This window comes from Equus caballus, chromosome 1 (genome assembly GCF_041296265.1).
Source record: "Equus caballus isolate H_3958 breed thoroughbred chromosome 1, TB-T2T, whole genome shotgun sequence".
Classification (NCBI taxonomy): domain Eukaryota; kingdom Metazoa; phylum Chordata; class Mammalia; order Perissodactyla; family Equidae; genus Equus; species Equus caballus.
The window spans coordinates 19357709-19375000 of NC_091684.1; the positions used below are offsets into that span (position 1 = coordinate 19357709).

Consider the following 17292-nt stretch of genomic DNA (forward strand, 5'->3'; position numbering starts at 1 on the left):
CCAAGAAGAATTGTGGGTAACCAATAGACAATCACACCTCATTACAATAATTAAAAAATACAGCAACATGCAAAATAGCATCCTCATGAAAGACACACAACTTTTTCTGACAGAGGGTTGTCTGAGTTGGCTATTCCTTTTTATCTAGACTTCAACTCTCTCCCCATCAGCTGAACAGGGCAAGTGATGACTGAGAACTATTAAGGAATGGCTCCATCTACTGAAGAAGAAATGGGACATGAGCTCATGGCCTGTCTGTCCTCCCAAACAAAGCTGAGGAGGAAAAAAATAAACAGAAACTACTCCAAGGGTTGGTATTCGGTATAGCTACTACATAACACCGGACGTTTTTTAAAAACAGTGTAGAATCTGTTCGACTAGAGAAATAAGAGTAGAACCGGGGGGTGAACCACCAGATCCAAAAATGTATCGTCTTCAAGGCTATAAAAGGGTGTCTTTCCCAAGACCCAAACTGTAGAGTTTTACCAGGATTTATTCCTGTGAAGATTCAACAAATTGTCCTGTGTTTTTTTAAAGAGTAGAGATCACCGATAAACATGGAGAAATATATACACAAAAACATACAATTGCAAAACACATACTATATGCATGCACACACACACACACAAACATGGTATGCTCATGTATTAAAGGGCTTTCTGCTTTGATTTTAAAAGGCATTTTTAAAAATTGTCTAAGGAAGTTTAATGGGTGGTACTATAAAAGCAAGACACAGTGACAGGCAGACAAATCGTAAAAGGCAGTGTGGTGACCTGGGCGCTGCCAGGAGCTGAGGCTGACACTCAGGATGAGGGTACCAGCTGCGCCGCCCCCGCCCCTCATAATTAGCTGAAGCACTGAACATGCAGAATCTCAGAGATGCTGGCTGAATAACACGGAGCTCCTCAATACACAAAACTTTCCACTGGTGGTGTCAATCTTAGGAGTGATGGTTGGGTTGGGGTTGGGGGCTGTGGGTCATCAGAGAAGATGACCACTCCCACTGGATTTCAAAACTAGGTTGTGCCTGTTTCCACTCACTTGTGGCCTCAACCCAATGACAGGACTCCAGTTTGGGGTGCCACCAGCAGAAGAGCCATGATCAGCTTCACTGGATAGAAGCCCTCAGAGCCTTCAGCAAGTCCCAAAGTACCTTAAGGACACCTTTGTTCAGAGAAGAACCTAGAGCCTTTGGGGACCACGGGTTCAGAATGCTAATATCAATAACCTGTTTCCTACATAATCCATCTGAATGGCTACTGACTTTCCTGCTTTCCCACAGGGCATCTCAGCAAGCATTTTTCCCACATCCCGCATTGACCGCCCTCACTAGCCCTGTCTTCTAAAACACACACATACATGCACAGAATAAATAATAAGCATGCCCATGTAAGAAACAAAAAGGAAATTAAAAAATGGAACTCCTTACTGTGGTACTAACCATCCTAGCGGATGGGGGATTTGTCCTACGGTGCCGGGCGATAGCGGGTAATACGGAGATATATCTGGAGGGTGCGGAGGCCGTGGGATTCCTGAGAGAAGAAGCAGCATTTTAGGTACAACGGAGGAAGAGAAGGAAAGAGAAACTGCTGGGAGATGGGAATAGGGAAAGGGTGAAAGGGGACAGCTTTTCTGTAATCCTAGCACGAGGTTCTTTTCACAATTATGATCATAAGAGTCGTAGGTAAGTTTCATCTCCTTACCCCTCTGCCCCAGTTTGAGAAAGTAGTTTATCTCATTCTAGATGGATCAGTACACTGGGTAAACGCAGACGGACTCCGAAAATGCCATCTTGGGTATTTCTGCTTCATGTGGTTGGTGTGATTTTTTGAATTTTAAAAAATGTCTAAAGGTCTTCGCCCATAGTAGGTGCTCAAGTAACATTAATTCCCTTTGCCCTCATGATGTGTCTCTTCACTCCTTTTAATTCTAATGACTTACCTGCCTGAGAGTTACTCCTCTGGTTCCTCCCACACTTTTTGAGTTATGGCTTTCAGAAAGGTTACCCTTGCCTTCTTTCAAAAAAGTGCACTCCTCTAGAATGTCTCCACCTCAACTTAGAAGAGGAGCCGGAGGAGAGACTCACCCAATGCCACAGCATCTTAGCCAAGGTACAATCTGAACCGAACAGACAAGGAGATGCTGGAGGCCTCGTGTTCTCACTTCTAGAACCTAACTCTAGGGGAGAGTCACCTGCGTGAAGGAACCCCACCTGCGGACTGGGTACTGCTCTATGGCGGGGACTGAGAACCTTCACAAGCACACACGAGTGGATTCTGAAGGCCCACGCCACCGCACACTTCTTCATTCCATCAGAGCACATCCCGCAATCCATTCTTAGAAAGCGAGAGCGCCGGGAGCCACTGTGACTGAGAGGAACTGACCTCCGCGGCTGAAGTGGGAAGCAGAACAACAATACCACAGCATTAAGACAGCACTGGAGGGACCGAGCTGCGTGTTCGTGGAGGAAAACTATTCCATTTTTCTAAATTCATTCAGGAAGCTTTTAATCTGTAAATTAAGCCTCCCTGGGTGACATTTTCATGCAGACGTCGCTTTCTCTCTATTACAAAAACCAAACAGATTAGCTGGGCTTGGACCCTACACCGAGCCATTTGCACACTTGAAAGAATGTTCGCAGAGGAAAAGTAAACAGTCCGCAGACGTTAATCATATGTTTTACGATAACCATTTAAAAGCTATTCCCTGTACTACCATTATTTAAATGAGACGTTGATGCTGCCATTCACTCACGAGCCTGGGGCCGGCTGGCGGCCTCCTCCAGCCATCCAAGCACCAGGCTCGATCCCCCACAAGCACAAAGGGGGCTCAGAGGCTGGTGAAAACCAGCTAATGTGTGGCTTCATTCAAGGGCAGCAAAGACCACATGAGCAGGCAGACGACCTCAGCCCAGCACCAAAACAAGTCCCCCTGACAAAGTGACAGGGAATAGCCATTTTAAATCCATCCTTCTAATTAACTCGCTGGGAAGAGAAACCCCAGCTAGTGCACCACCCAGCCTGGCCTTAGCTGTTCTCCCAAAACCGCCCCACGACGAGCTGTGGCTGTCTGCTTGTTTTAAATCTTGTTGTAGGGAGGGCTATAAGTAACCCGCTTTCTCTCTCTCCCTTTTGAGGAAAAACCAGGTAATGGCACGTGGGATGGAAAGGAGGGGACAGGTGTCAAGGCTGAAGGATAATGTGGCGACTTCTGCCTGAGACCCTATCGGTCCTTCTAGGATGCAATGAGAAAACATTCTTGGCCTTCAGTTTTCACATCTGTAAAATGGGCTTACTAATACCCAGGATATTGTAGGGGAGGAAGAACCCAAATAAATCAGTGATGAGAATGCAGAACCCAGTGATGTGGTCTCTTGAGCTGCATCAATAAGTCATTGTCCACTGACCAGAGTCCCTTAGCCGCCAAGGGAACCAGGGCTTCGGGGAGCCGTGCAGTGGGAAGCCAAGCTGTGAGGGCTTTTATACACCCAAGGAGCTGAGAAGGTGCCTATGAGATGCCTCCAGAACTATTACTGCCTCCATGTCTGTACGAAGTTCTTTGGTGTTAGAAGCTACTCCTGAAAATTTACACAGAGTGATTCATAGCCAGATTCCCAACACAGCCCCTCGAAGGGTGGTGGAGCTCTAGAAAGATCTTTAGCACTATGAATGGACTTCTCCAAAGGGGAAAGGAAACCACTCCCTCACCAGGCACTGGCCTCCCCATAGAGCTTCCTTTTCAACACCCAGGAGAGGAACAAGAGCTCCTCCACCACTGCCCCAGCCAGTCCCAAACTCCCCCCACCATCCCCAGCAGGGCCTCCCGGTGGCCCGAGGACCGCACACTCTCTTGGCACCCAAGCACACGGCTTACCTGTCTTGGGGTCTACATCAGCAGGTAAGTGTGGAGGCGGGTTTCCTGGGGTGAAGTGTTCATTGCTGTACGTGATAAGAGGCGTGAGAGGGTGGACATGGTGTGGGTGCTGCACAACCGGCACTTTGTTCGACTGTAGGGAACAAAAGAACAGAGAAACACATCATCAAGCCAGTTCCCAGCAGCCCAAGACTTCCGAGCTCGGGACTCAGGGGCTCCCCTGACCACGCGCTCCCTCCTTGATTTTGTAAGATGCTGTCAATTCTGCTCGTAGCTCTGGCCCCAGTCCATGTCTTAAAAATAACACATAGCTGTAAGACAGCTCTGGGGAAGGTAGGCTTCAGTTTTAACCTCCCCACTGAGCCTGGCTTTTTAAATACCTTCTCCACCACCAACCCCATCATGGAGCCCAAGAGTTTGCACTTTTCCCATCGGCAGGTAAATCGGATGTGGGGACTTTAATCTCCCAGGCCTACTGTGTTCCTGCATGTAGGGGGGATCTCCTACCCCAGGGCCCCACCGGAGGGACCTTCAGGAGGCAGGCAGGCTTCACGGGGGACCGGCTAGGAAAACCTTCAGTTACAAGAAACCTGGCAGGGCCCAAATCCCATCCCCTCAACCTCCTTATCCACCACCCCCTGGCTCCCAGCCCTCCAGCCCCTTAGAACCAGCGGGCATGCTACAATCCTTTACAGACAGTGTGGATGAAAAGCTCCACTCCTGGCCTGGTTGAGGGTGTGAACTTTACCAGAAAGCTCAGAAACTGCCAGGCAAGTACCTGCATATTTTATGCAGATTACAGCAGGGCTGATTCATTAGGAATTTTATTAGGAAGTCATCGGGGAATGCTAATAAATTAACTGGATGATGATGAATTGGGCTAATAAAAGGTAGGCATGTTAGAAATGGGCAGTTCTCAAAAACAAAGTACAGGCATTTTCATCTTTGGAAAGGGTGGATAGGTGGAGAGAAGCAGGGCAAAAAAGAAAATCAATTTTAAGATTCTTCTAGTAGCCATGACCAGACCTTCCCCAATTATTCTCCTCTCCTTCCCCCAAGCCCACTCTCAGCCTCAGCCCACCCCAGCCCCCCTCCACCGGGCTGTGCTATGACTTAGCCCAGCAAGATCACAAAGAAAAAATTAAGCTGAAACAAGCGAACTACTGGGCCATTTACTGCGAGTAATCCAATTGCAAAAAACCCTATTCCCAATAGAGGATTTTCACTAAAATCCTACAACAGGGACATTTAACCAGATTAGGTACCAGCGCAGATAAAGAGGCTAGTATTAGATGATGAATGGATTAGAGTCAAGTTTCATTTCAGAACGTGTCTTCATTTCCTTTTATTACTTTTAGGGAGGCACAACTTGCATTAACGTCAAGGAAAAGGAATTGCATTCAAAGAAAAGAAGTGAGGTTCCAGTGCTGCCCACTAGCGCCTCTCGAGTTCAGGGACCACCAGCAGTTAGTTCTCTTTCCGTTTTTCTTCTTGTCGTTTTTTTTTTTTTTAAATGGGTAAGGAAAGGATATAACGTGGAAAGAGTATTTCTTACCACAGTTAATTGCGGGGAACGCATCTTTAAAAGGTGGTTCTAACTTTTTCATGAGTATGCTTGGGAAGAAAAATATAGCCTTCCTAGATGCTCCAAAAAAAAACTAGAGAAAAAGAAGTCCACACTTCCAACAGGCTGATTTAACGATTCCTATAAACAACTGGACACTTTCGCAGAAAAGAGGCTAGCTAGTCGCTCTGAGTCTTATGTTGTGAGTTATTTTGCAATCAAACAACTGAAATCAAAAGCACCAAAGCAGAGGGATTTTTGGGCCCCAGCAACAATTCCTCAGCAGCCATGAAGGTCTGGACGAGGCCAAGGCCAGCAGAGGGAAGGGCTGTGGCCCCAGGGCCAGTACTGGCATCTCCCGGATATATATTGAAGATTCTTTTAGAGGAACATTTCTATTTGGGACAACTTGAAAGATAACCAACCAATAAGCTCCCACTGTGTGCTGGGGTAGAGAGGGAAAAGAGAAAGGGACAGGGAGGGAGAGAGAGGGACAGGCACCATCAGATGGAGTGGAGACCACTAGGAGGAGAGGAAAATGACTGTGCTGCCTTCCAGAAGTTTCCGATTTGGTTGGAAAGATACACACTTGCTGAAATGAAAGAAAGCAGACCAGTCAAAGACAGTTTAAACTAAGTATGGAAAAATTGTGGGAGGAGCGGAAGAACCACCGACAGCCCAGAGAAGGGAACACTGTCCCTTGGACGTTGAAGGACTTCTGGAGAATGGGACCACCACAAGCAACGGAAGGAAGCAAGTGACAAGTCCATGATGAGAGCAGAAGGACTAGGAGAGGGCAGTGAAACCTGCGATTCTCACCCCTGGCTGACGCAAGCGTCTCTCAGGACGCTTACCACAAATTCAGTCCCCCAGGCCTAGGAAATCTCTCAGTAGGGACCTGATTCAGTAGGTCTGGGCTCAGGACCCAGGCATCTTGGGCCTGCCTAGGGAGTGCCATGGGCGGCTCTTCTGTGCAGCCATGACCCCTACACCAGAGAACCACACAGGCCGAGACAAGCACAAAGGTTAGGAGTCTTAAGTCCTGATCATGAATCAAGTGCTGGCTCTTAAGAGAATCCACAGAAACGGCTTAGCACAGAACCTAGCATGTGGTAAGCACAGGAATAGTGGTTTATTATTGTTGTTATTTTTATTGTTAGGGAGAAGCTGCCGATGGCACGGCTCTGTCTGCAGTTCAGAAGCACAAATTCCACGTTTGGCTTCCAAGCAGGACTAACAGGAAATTTGGGGGAAATTCTTTCTCCACTTGTCCAGCAAATCATGAAGACAGAATCTGGGCAACAGCGCAGTCCACTAGGTGTAGGACTTAAAGATTAATTCTCCCTCTTCCTCTTAGTTGCATGTACGAAGGGGAAGTTGAACACCTGTTCTGGATGCCAGCACCCTCGTATTATTATGTGCACCTGAGCCTAGCCAACTGGTTTTGTCCTGTTCAGTCAAAACTCTAAAGCATGGAGCAGGGTGGGTTTAAAGCTGCCACTGCCTGGCTTTGGGGGAGGGTGGGAGCCCTATAGGGATACAGTTCTCTTTTCTCATGGTGACTGCATGCCAGGAAGGTCCCTAGGAAACGATACAATCACATGTCTCTCCAGGTTGACTGGTTCCCAAGCAAGCAGGGAGAACACAGTTACACCTGCAGAGGCCAAGGTCTAAGTGGCGCTTCCATCCGACCTGCCTGTACCTGGATTGCTTTTGTGATGGGAGGATGTTCTTCTTGAAAACGCCTCCATCTCTCCAGCCTCAGAAGCCCACAGTCCTTTCTTTCTAAATCCCATCATGCCCATTGCTGGGTCGCACTGCAGTTTTAAGTTTCTTAAGGACAAAGACTGTGTATGTCTTCTAGAACTTGGTGTCCCCCAAGTAACGCCCAGCCTATGGGAGTGGTGAGTATCATCTTATAAACTGTGTAAGAACCATCAAACTGTGAGTGCCAGCATTAGAAAAAGAGAAGGATGGAGACAATCTCGCTGATTCATCTCAGTAAATGGCTGTGCTCTTTAAATGCAGTCTACTCAGAATCACAGAACAGACCTGGGTGGGCCTTCCGAAACCATTCAGTCTGATACTTTATTATAACAATGCCTTAAACACAGTTTTAGAGCCCATTGGCATGCACTCGGGGCCCAAGAGTGAAGGCTGAATTCAAGGAAGACCCGGGTTTAAATTCTACTTCACCAGTCTAGCCGTGCAACCTCTCTCGGACTCTCCTTTCTGTCTCTGCAAACTCCAGATGAGAACTGTGTCTACCTCATGGGGTTGTTGTGAAAAGTAAAAGAGATCAAGTCGGTAAAGTACTCAGCACAGGGCCTGGCACATAGCTGCACACGCCACGCAAAGCTTTGAAAGATACTGTGCAATGAATACTAATGATGAGCACACACGGAACACGCTGCAGACGGGGCTCCTCACTGCAAAGGGGTAAAAGCATAGGGATGTTTTGTGGCCACCTCTCCTCTCAGACACACGCTTTTCTTAAAAATGTGATATTCAGTTAATAAATATATCTTATTATCTCTTTTGAGAAACACCATCACTTTATACTACACTAAGAAATCAGACTGCCACAGAAGAGTTGAAAGTTAAATAAGAATAGATGGTGATGACCACGGCCCTTCCAGAACCAGGGTGAGGGCCCTGACGCAGGAGCCAACAGAAACGAAACAGAAAACACCCCCAAGAGGAAATGTCTCTTAGACGTCTCTTTTCTCTATGAACAGCTCCCACGTCTTTAAAGAGTTTTCTAAGGATTGTGTTAAAACTGTACACCAGCCTAAGAAAATTCAGATGGAAAAATGACCTTTCTTGGGGGAGGGACACAGACAACCTTCCAGAAATGCACCCAGGAGATCTAAATTAAAGCAACCATCTACGCTGGAGGGTGCTGGTGGGATAAACAGCCTGACACATGTCTCCCTGCCCTTTAGCCTTTTTACAGAGTCCATTGTTCAAGGTCAACAACTACAACATAAAACCAGGTGGCTTTTAGGGAACTGCTTTATCTAAGTATTAAATATGTCTTCAAAACTACCCTCCAGTGACAGCTACCTAAGGTTCAAGGTTGGCGGGGGGCGGGGGGATGGTCATGGAAACTCCATGCAGAGCCTAAGTCACTGGTATTTAACCTTTTAAGAATATGACGAAAACTAGGAATCTCTGAGCCACAAAAACAGTCAACATTGACAAAATAGTCCACATAAGTTCAGGGAGCTATGGTGCAGTTGCCTGTACACATCAGCACCATCAGCACCTGGAACCCCTGGCCTAGATGATCTGAGGGGAGGACAAGAGAGACGAGCACTGGCCAACTGCTACTCCAGAAGCTCCATACCAAGAGCACACAGCTCACTGCGGCCATCATTTAACGGAGCCTTGCTCTGTCCCCGGCTCTGTGTTGAGAGGGACATCCTTTATTAAGGCCCCACAACAAACCTATGAAGTTGCTGGCATTTCTTACTAGTTCCACAAGGCAGGTGAGGACATCTGTCCAGGGTCACAGGCCTTGGGAAGGTGGTGTTTCCAGGGCTCACACGCTCACCTTCTTGACTCCACCACCCGCTACTGTGTCTGCATAGACTGGCACCGAGATGGGGCTCAATGCATGCTGATGTGGGGAGCTGCACTCAAGGAGCTCAGCCTGGGCCAACCTTCCCAACTGGGTACTGATGCTTCTGGACTCACAGAGGGATCTGTTCCCAAACCCCTACCTACCAGTCTCTGGAATCTAGACCAGGTTCAGGAAACAATGTCTCCCACCTTCTCCACCCCAAATTAGGCGCAGCTCAGGGCTCCCTGCCTCAGCCAGGGCACTACTGCCATAGGGCACTCAGTATTTCTAGCAGGGGTTTTTACAGCACGTAGCTAATTATGAGAGGTGGGGGGATAAGGACATTTAACAGGATGTTTCTCAAATACAGACACAAGCAATATCAGGGCCCAGCAGGATTCTGGTCAGAAAAACACATTCTATGTGGTCAGTTCCAGCTGACAAGAAACCAAAGAAAAAGTCAGCTAAAACACCAAACCCATTAAATGAAGCAAACAATATCTATTTAATAGGAACCCAAATCCTCATCCGACTTTAAAGCATTAGGGCTTTGTGCTTTCTACCTGGAGAAATATGGCTGTTACCCAAAGCAAAGCCTTCCCCAGTTCTGTTCATTAAGCTCTATGGGTTTTGAGCATTGAACAGTTAAATTATTTAAAAAAAAAAAAAAAAAAAAAGGGGGTCCTTTAATGGCCCTCAAAGTGCACAAAGCCTTTCTATCCAAAGTATTCATTGAACCACGATGGGGGCAGCCGGGAGGGAGGTGCCCTTGTGGCTGACCTTTGACCTCTCGAGAACCCTTAAGCACAGTACTCTGCAACTTGGCCATGCCACCCTCATCGCCGAGTGCCCACACACCCGTCCAGTGCTGCTCATGATTTGGAACCTGGCAAGTGAAAGATTGATTCAGGCACTTCTAGATTCCCCTGCCACCCCTTCTCTAACCCCAACCCCTCAACCTTCCATAACTGTGGGGAACCCAAAGGGAATGAAAGCTTGCCATTCACCTCACAACCTATTAATCAACAGACGTTGAAAACAAATAGAGCTATTGCTAACCCTGGCCTCTCGGCCGGCCCTCCTCTTCAATACTCCCCTATTGCTCTCCCTTTCTGCAGAAGAAAAATGGGCCAGAAAGTGCCTTTACCAGCCCAGCACAGTAAAACAAAAGCAGCACAGAGGAGCATTTGTCAGCCTGCTCCCCTCCCCGGGGGTGGATACGGAAGGTCTTCAGTGGTCTTACGTTACCAGCCCTCCCAGGGTCTGAAACTGACATCAGGAAGGGACACTGTTTACTCCAGTTTTACACTAAAAATGGGTTTATAGCTCATCTTATGCATTTTTTCAGATGCCGCTTACTACGGTTGCACCGAGGCCAATGGCGACCAGCAAAATGTTAATAGATGTTGCACGTGACTGGAACCGTGGAGCCCTGGTGGAGAGGAGGGGTTAGGGACGAAAAAGGTGGGCCTGCTTCTTACTCGTCAACAACCCTTTGTGACTCAACTAGTCCTATTATTTCAGGCTATGAACTAGAGGGTGGTGGAATGGTCAGCGAACGTAACCCTCCTGCCTCAACAACTCGTTACCCCAACTATGAGCAACCACTCAGGTGCCAAATGACCTCAAGGAGACACACAGAGCAACCTGAATCCAGGCCTGCATGCAAGGCTCACGCCAGCTTATCTGGTGACCATCCTGCAAACCTCCCGCACACATAGAGGGAAAGGGTGGCAGGGCGACTTCCACCCCCCCACTAGAGGGGGCTTCTTCAGACATTGCACACTGCCCCCTCCTCTCACAGCTCCAGAAGCCCAGCCAGCTAGGATCCACCTAGTGCAGCGCCTGGGGTCCATTCACGGTTACATGTTGCCCCTCTCTGTCTAAGGCCTTGCCCCCAGCTAATGACACATTGTTTCCCTGGACAAGACTTCTATTGATAGCTACAGCATGGCCTGTTGAAAATAATAAATAAAAGAGAGAAGGCTTCTCAAGGTTCGAGGCTTGCTTGGAGAAATGAGGTGGCTGAGAGAGAGGAGATCTGCCTGTGAGATGCAGTCAGCAACACTCACTCTGCAACTTCAGCCCCCAGCCTACATGACCGGCCAGGCTGCTGAGGAATGGTGTACCCAGGAGGCTGCGAAGTTACAGCTTCTACAACCCACGGGAGCCTGACACTCAGGGTGCTCCTTATTTGTTTTATAAATCATGAATGGCTGACTCCCTCCCAGCCCCCGAATGAAATCCACGTAGACATCAAATCCATGCGGACAGCAAGAAGAGGAAGAGAGAAGATTCTTTCTGCTGTCTATGAAATTCTGCCGACTCATAGTTTCTCATGGATTCACACAGGCATGAAAATTCTTCGTGCAGAGAAATGACTGAACAGGCAGGCAGGGAGAGAATAAATGTGCAGTCAATTTCCATCCAAATTCTCTCACACATACATGCATATACAGAGAACTAACTCAAACCATCCTAAGCCCTTGGCCTTTTTTTTTTCCCCCTGTTCTATAGTATAACCACCCAACTGGTAACACACCAAACAGATTGCCAAGTGTTAAGGGTCCAGGGGGCCAAATTCACTCTTCTTAATGACCTTTTCTTAATCTCCAAAAAAGAGGAGGGGAGGGTGGGGGTAGGAAGGAGGTGTTGGGGTGGAGGAGTGGGCACACGAAGGGGATCATTTAAACCTGGAAAATAAAGATGTGCTCCAGCTGCCTGGCTTTGTGAGAGCCGCCGCCAAGGCCCGACCCAGCAAAGCTGTGCTTTCACAGGCTCTTGAACAATTACTTCCAGTTAAGTTCATTACACATAATTTATTTCCACTCATTCTCATTTATTTTCCAATAAAAAGAAAGCATCCCATTGTGCTTTCCCCATCTAACCTTTAAAGCACTTGCAAGCTTAATTCTTGGCCGGCCCAGTCTAGGCTAGCCCCTGACCAGTGAGTTCCCAGCTTCTTCTTCCTGCCTGCCTCCCTCCGGGAGCATGCCACAGCATCTTGGGGGGACAGCGAGGGGGTGCGGCAGCGCAGTGGGGTCCCCTGACTGTCCTAATTCTCCACCAGGTCTCAGAGATGAAGAATCAGCCACTTGACCCCTGAGCGATTTCCAGGAATTTGCGACTTCCACCCTCCCGCAAGATATTTCTCTACTACTTGGGTATTAAATGATTCGCGTTAGCATAATCAATCTCCTTAAGTGTCGGAGTTAGCAGAGAATGTTTGAGAATTGGGTAAGAGGGTACAGCTGTTTCTAGAAAAGGAGATTTTCAAAACAGAGCCAAGAATAAAACTAACCTAACTCCAAATGAAGAAATCCAAAAGCTCAAATTCAAAACAACTTTTAAAAATATAATGATTTCCAGGCCGTCTCCCCAAAACACAAGAACCCCAAATCTAAGGATTACTAAATATAATGGAAAGGAAATCACCAATTTTGACTTAGAATAAATTTTAAGTACATAATGGCTATTACATCCTGGGGATTTCAAGAAAGAAGGAATGAACAAAATCTGATATACCTTCCTAATTTATTTATAATGAACAACTGTATAAAAATGTCTTTTGCTTTCCTTATACATCCTGTGCCTAACTTTCGAATCTAGACGGTATTTGAAATTCATGCCTGTTACATGAGTCTGATAAGAGCTTAAGGAACAGCTGTTTCCTTTCAAGGACAGGTACATTTCTCCCTTCTAGAAAAGAGCAGGTCACCCGAGAGGAGGGATGAGTGTTTTCATGTGGCCCAACAGATACAAATGGCCCAACCCTGCGTTCCGTAGGAATTCAGCGAAGACAGACTGAAAGGAAGATGAATTCAAAGGCAAACTGCATTGTTCTGCTCTCCGTTGCCTTGTTAGTGTCCCAAACATGGCCATCCTTTAACGGACATCTACAGCCTCAATAAATGAGGCACGTGAAAAGGACACAGAGGTGTAATGGGCGAGGAGGACACACACGATTTCTGCTCCCTCTGATCACAAGCTGAAAAGTTGGAAGTTTAAGGTAACAAGGGAAGGACCGAGACTCAGGCAAACTTCAATTGTAAAAAAACCTTCCAATGTGTGCAGAAGTATGTAATCTGGAGGGCATGTTAGGATTTCATCACATCCCAAAATATTGCAGAAGGAAAGAATTCCGTTACACAGCTCAGCCAGGCCCCCCATCAACCCCAAACCACCAAGGGGAGGTTTCCCTAAGAATATAAGGTTGCAGGCTCTGTTGCTTCCAGAAAATGCCAATGCAGCATCCTGTTGTGACAATACAAAGATCATAATATCTGTATCATTGGAGTCAGCAATTGACCCTTTCAAAGCAGCTCCCTTCTCATAAGACATCAAGAATGGAGGTTTACATGTCACCAAAGCAGCAGGACCGCTATTAAGGAACCCAAGTAATTTGAGCAAACAAAGGCCTGGAACTTTTCGGGAATCTCGAAAAGGGAGACTGTGCTGGGTGGGAATTTGTGGCAATGCAACTACTACACCTGCAAGGCCAGCTCACACTCCACTCCCCACTGTTCTTGACAGTTCATACCATCGGAGACTGAACTAGGAAGGTGCACACAACCAAGACATACACCTGTCACTCCTTCACGCTCAACTAGAGAACTATTTACAGCTTTGTGTTTTCATAAGACAGGATTTAATTCACGATTTTGAAAACATAAGGACTCTCACAGTCTGGAATATATGTCGTTCTTTCTTCCCCCCAAAATCAGATCTAAGAGTGGACTGACCACTGCAAATGTTTCTGTTTGGCCCTTCAACCAAAAATAAAAATAAAAGTAATAATTAAGATGATTAAGGAATCGCCCGCAAATTCAAGAGAACGCCCTTACAGCTGCGGCAAAGGATTCGACCCAACAGTTGAACAGAGTGTAAGGTATCTGGAGCCCAAAACTGGCATCAGAGGAGGGCCGTCTCCGCAATCATTAACAGCACAAGGGGCTGTCATCAGTCTCTTGCTCAGGTTTCCAAAACACATTTTATATTAAGTTTAGAAAATACAAAAACACCACAAACAAGACGGTAGCCCTAAAAGGCCAGCCTCTAAACTCGGAGATTGAAAATAAATACCACTGAAGACAGAGCAACAGAAAGTTAGCACGAAGCATGAAACCAAAATACACAGTTTACACCAGCCCTGCTACTGTCAAAAGCCTATCGCTCAAAAACGTTTCAAGCTTCGAACGTATGCTCCTCTAAGAAGCCGTGTCATCCTTCCTCCTCCTTCCTCCAGTGAAGCCCACCCTGGTGGGTGAAGGAAAACAATGTGTTAGATGAAATCCCAAACCCCACCACCCCTTTCCAGATTCCAGCTCCCTGACACTTGGGGTGCCGGGTCTGCTATATATCTGTAAGGATTGCGATGAAAGTCAAGCTTTCTCTCCTCCCCATCTTTTTTTTAACCCTTTCCCCACTTCCCCCAAAAAGTGCTGTGAGAAGTACAGAGTGAATGAGCACAGCTGAACTTGACCATTTATTCTTGCTTTGTTTTTTCCTTCCCATCGTCTAAATTATTAAAAAAAAAAAAAGCATAGAGGTTTAATGGTCAAGACCATAAGCAACGACAGGAACACTCTCACACACACACACACACACACACACACACTCTCCACTACTCACCCAGCAATTCAAATTGAGGTGCCAACCGCCCAACTGCTGGAAGAGAGAGAACCCGGAGGCCACCGCGCCTCCCTTCCCACTCAAATCTTCCATTCCCACTAACATCGCGTCCCTCGGGTACATAACAGCTTTGGTTTTCTTTCTCTCCACCTCAAAAAAACTTTCTCTGTACCTTCAAGATGGGACTGGGCCAGCTTTTTTTTTCTCCTCTCTTCCTGCTTTTCTCACTTTTCTTCTTCCTCCCAGCTTCCCCTCCCTTTATTCCTTCCACTTAAAGAGCTGAAAAAAAGCATCTTAAAAAGATGGAGATGGCTCCAAATTTGTGCCCTGGTAGACTCAAAATGCTTGGAGTTCTCACTCACATGGCCTATGATGATTTTGTTAATTCTTCCCCTTCTACACACATCGCTCAAAAACCAAAACAACAGAGAAAACAAAAACAAAAAAATGCAAACAAAACAAAAAGAAACCTGGTCATCTAGTTCACCCGGTTGCAGAATAAATTTTAAAAAATATATTTCTTTAATTAAAAAAAACTCCTAGTTTCTAATCTTGACCACTACAAAATCCGTGGAGGAAGGGGGAAGGCCCATTTCCCCAGCCAGCTCAGGGCACCTAAGCAGAGTCCCCCTCCCTCACCGTTACCTTGGGCACTGGGGACCGAGCCACCGCTAAGAGTAGCTAAGAAATTACGGTCAGCCATGAGGGAATGATCAACCGAGTGCGGTAGGCAGGCACTTTATCTGCAAGATTGTCAAATCCCTCAAAACAAATTTCTTAGAGAGAGGGCTGCCATGGGAGAGGGGGAGGGAGGAGGAAAGTATATTTTCTTGTCACAGTGACACGGGAGTGACACTTGGTAGGGCCTTGCCTGCCACACGTACACACCCTCCTTCCCTTCCAGAGGAAGAGACTGTGCCTGCGAGATTTCCAGCTGACCTCTCTGGAAGCAGAAGAATGTAAGCTTCCTGTGTTCACTGGCATGCCAGCTCTCGGAACGCTAGCTAACGCGCTATCTGACGGTTGAGTTTCATGAGCTTTCCAGCTTCCCCCCCCCTCCCCCAGAATGAGAGAGAGGGAAGGAGAGAGGGTGGGAGGGAGGGAGAAGAAGAGGGAAACAGAAAAGAGAAGGAGATGGGAGGAAAGCTATCCCTGAACCCCACGAACCGACTTACTTTTCCCGGGGCTCTCATAGGATCCAGGGTCGGGTACATTTGTGTGGGTTTAACTTAATTGGAGTTGAGAGATTCAGGCATCACAGGCCTGAAATTGTCCTCTTTTACATGAAGGAGGGGAGTGGAGGCTGCTCCAGGAGGGGCTCAAGACAGAAGAAAGTTGCAGAGGACAAAACTCGGCCAGAACGCCTTTCCGGTCCTTCGGAAACCACCCCAAGTGTTAAATCATTTCACCCTCTTCAAAAGCAAACACACAACTCTGATTTGCATGCAGGTAAGAAAATAGCCCTGGCTGCCACATGGGAGCCTGGACCTGTCTTGCTTGAAGCAAGACCAGTGGCAAAGATCTGGTTTCTTCTGGCGGCAGGACACTGAACATAGAGATGTTTCTAATTTACTGACTCAACTGCCCAGTTGTTTATCTCCAAACCCGTAGGACTGTTTTCATGATGCTGGTCTTTAAGCAATCTGTTAATACACCACCCAAGTTAATAACCCTCGCCGCCCCCCCCCCCAAAAAAAAGCAAAAACAAGGGCTGGAAGGGCTTAAAGATAACAAAAAAGTGAGAATTCTTGATTTTCTTCTTCTTTCTTAAAATACTGCTCCGTGGCCCCTCTTTCTGGACTTATCCGGCCTTGCTGTGTAAGTGTCAGGCAGCAATCTTTAAGGCCCTTAATACCAAAACAAAACCCCGCCATTTCCCTTTACATGGCGGTAACAAAAGCAATGAGCCTCCAGTTTGACAAGTAAAAAGCCCCAGCCACACAGCCCCCTAATTGCCTTCCCTCCCTCTATTCACGGGGACCACCACACTCGGCAGCTGCCTTTGTCACACACGCAATTTCTTAAGTAAACTGCAAGTTCCCTCCCGGCTGATGGACAGCTCCCAATCACTCAGCAACAATAACTTAGAAAGTGCAGCAAAGAGAAGGGGCAACTTTGACTCGGAATTTATTTTCTGGCTTTCTCAAAAGACAAGGAAAATGGAAACAGCAAGATGAGCCAACACATTCCAGACAGACCTCCTCCTCCTCCTCCAAAAGAACAGGGAAATCTCATGGATTTCTTCAAACTAACTCCTAAGAAACTGCTTCCGGATACCTCTGTCCCATCGCTCCTTCGGAGTCAGCCCGGCCCCCAGGGCACCCTAATTTGTCAGAAGTACACCTACGCTTAGCACATTTTCATAAAAAATCAGAAGGTGATCGATGGCTGCAAAGTTCTGTGGTTTTCTTTTTAAAAAGAAAAAAAACTTCCCCAAACCAAAAAAACAAAAACAAAACGAAGAGCTTCCTTTCCTTTTAGCATAAAATTACGAGCATGTGCAGAAGAAATAAAGGAAAAAGGCCAGGAGACCTGCCGGTTGACATACCACGGTCCACATCATGAGCAAAGTTCTGTTTTGTTGTTTTAAAGAAAGAAGTTTGAGACGGGAGGAAGGAGAAATGGGTCTTGGATGAATGTATATGGAAAGTAGAAAAAT

The 17292-nt window shown here is 46.9% G+C and overlaps 1 protein-coding gene and 1 long non-coding RNA gene across 51 annotated transcripts in view; one reads left to right on the forward strand and one right to left on the reverse strand.

Annotated features, from left to right (window-relative positions):
- The window catches only part of TCF7L2 (transcription factor 7 like 2), a 193227-nt gene that overhangs the window by 21422 nt on the left and 154513 nt on the right, over positions 1–17292 (reverse strand). For 34 of the 50 annotated variants that reach the window (XM_023639318.2, XM_023639245.2, XM_023639250.2 and 31 more), the window contains 2 exons: positions 3874–4006; positions 1430–1532 (listed from right to left, as the gene is read on the reverse strand). In XM_023639318.2, coding sequence (XP_023495086.1) covers positions 1430–1532; positions 3874–4006 — 236 coding nt within the window. The remainder of the gene's footprint in view (positions 1–1429; positions 1533–3873; positions 4007–17292) is intronic. The other 16 variants (XM_023639322.2, XM_070220261.1, XM_070220269.1 and 13 more) reach the window with 1 other exon arrangement.
- LOC138915218 (uncharacterized) lies at positions 3744–13792 on the forward strand. The gene is made up of 2 exons (XR_011420857.1): positions 3744–3897; positions 10351–13792. It is a non-coding gene; the product is annotated as an uncharacterized lncRNA (long non-coding RNA).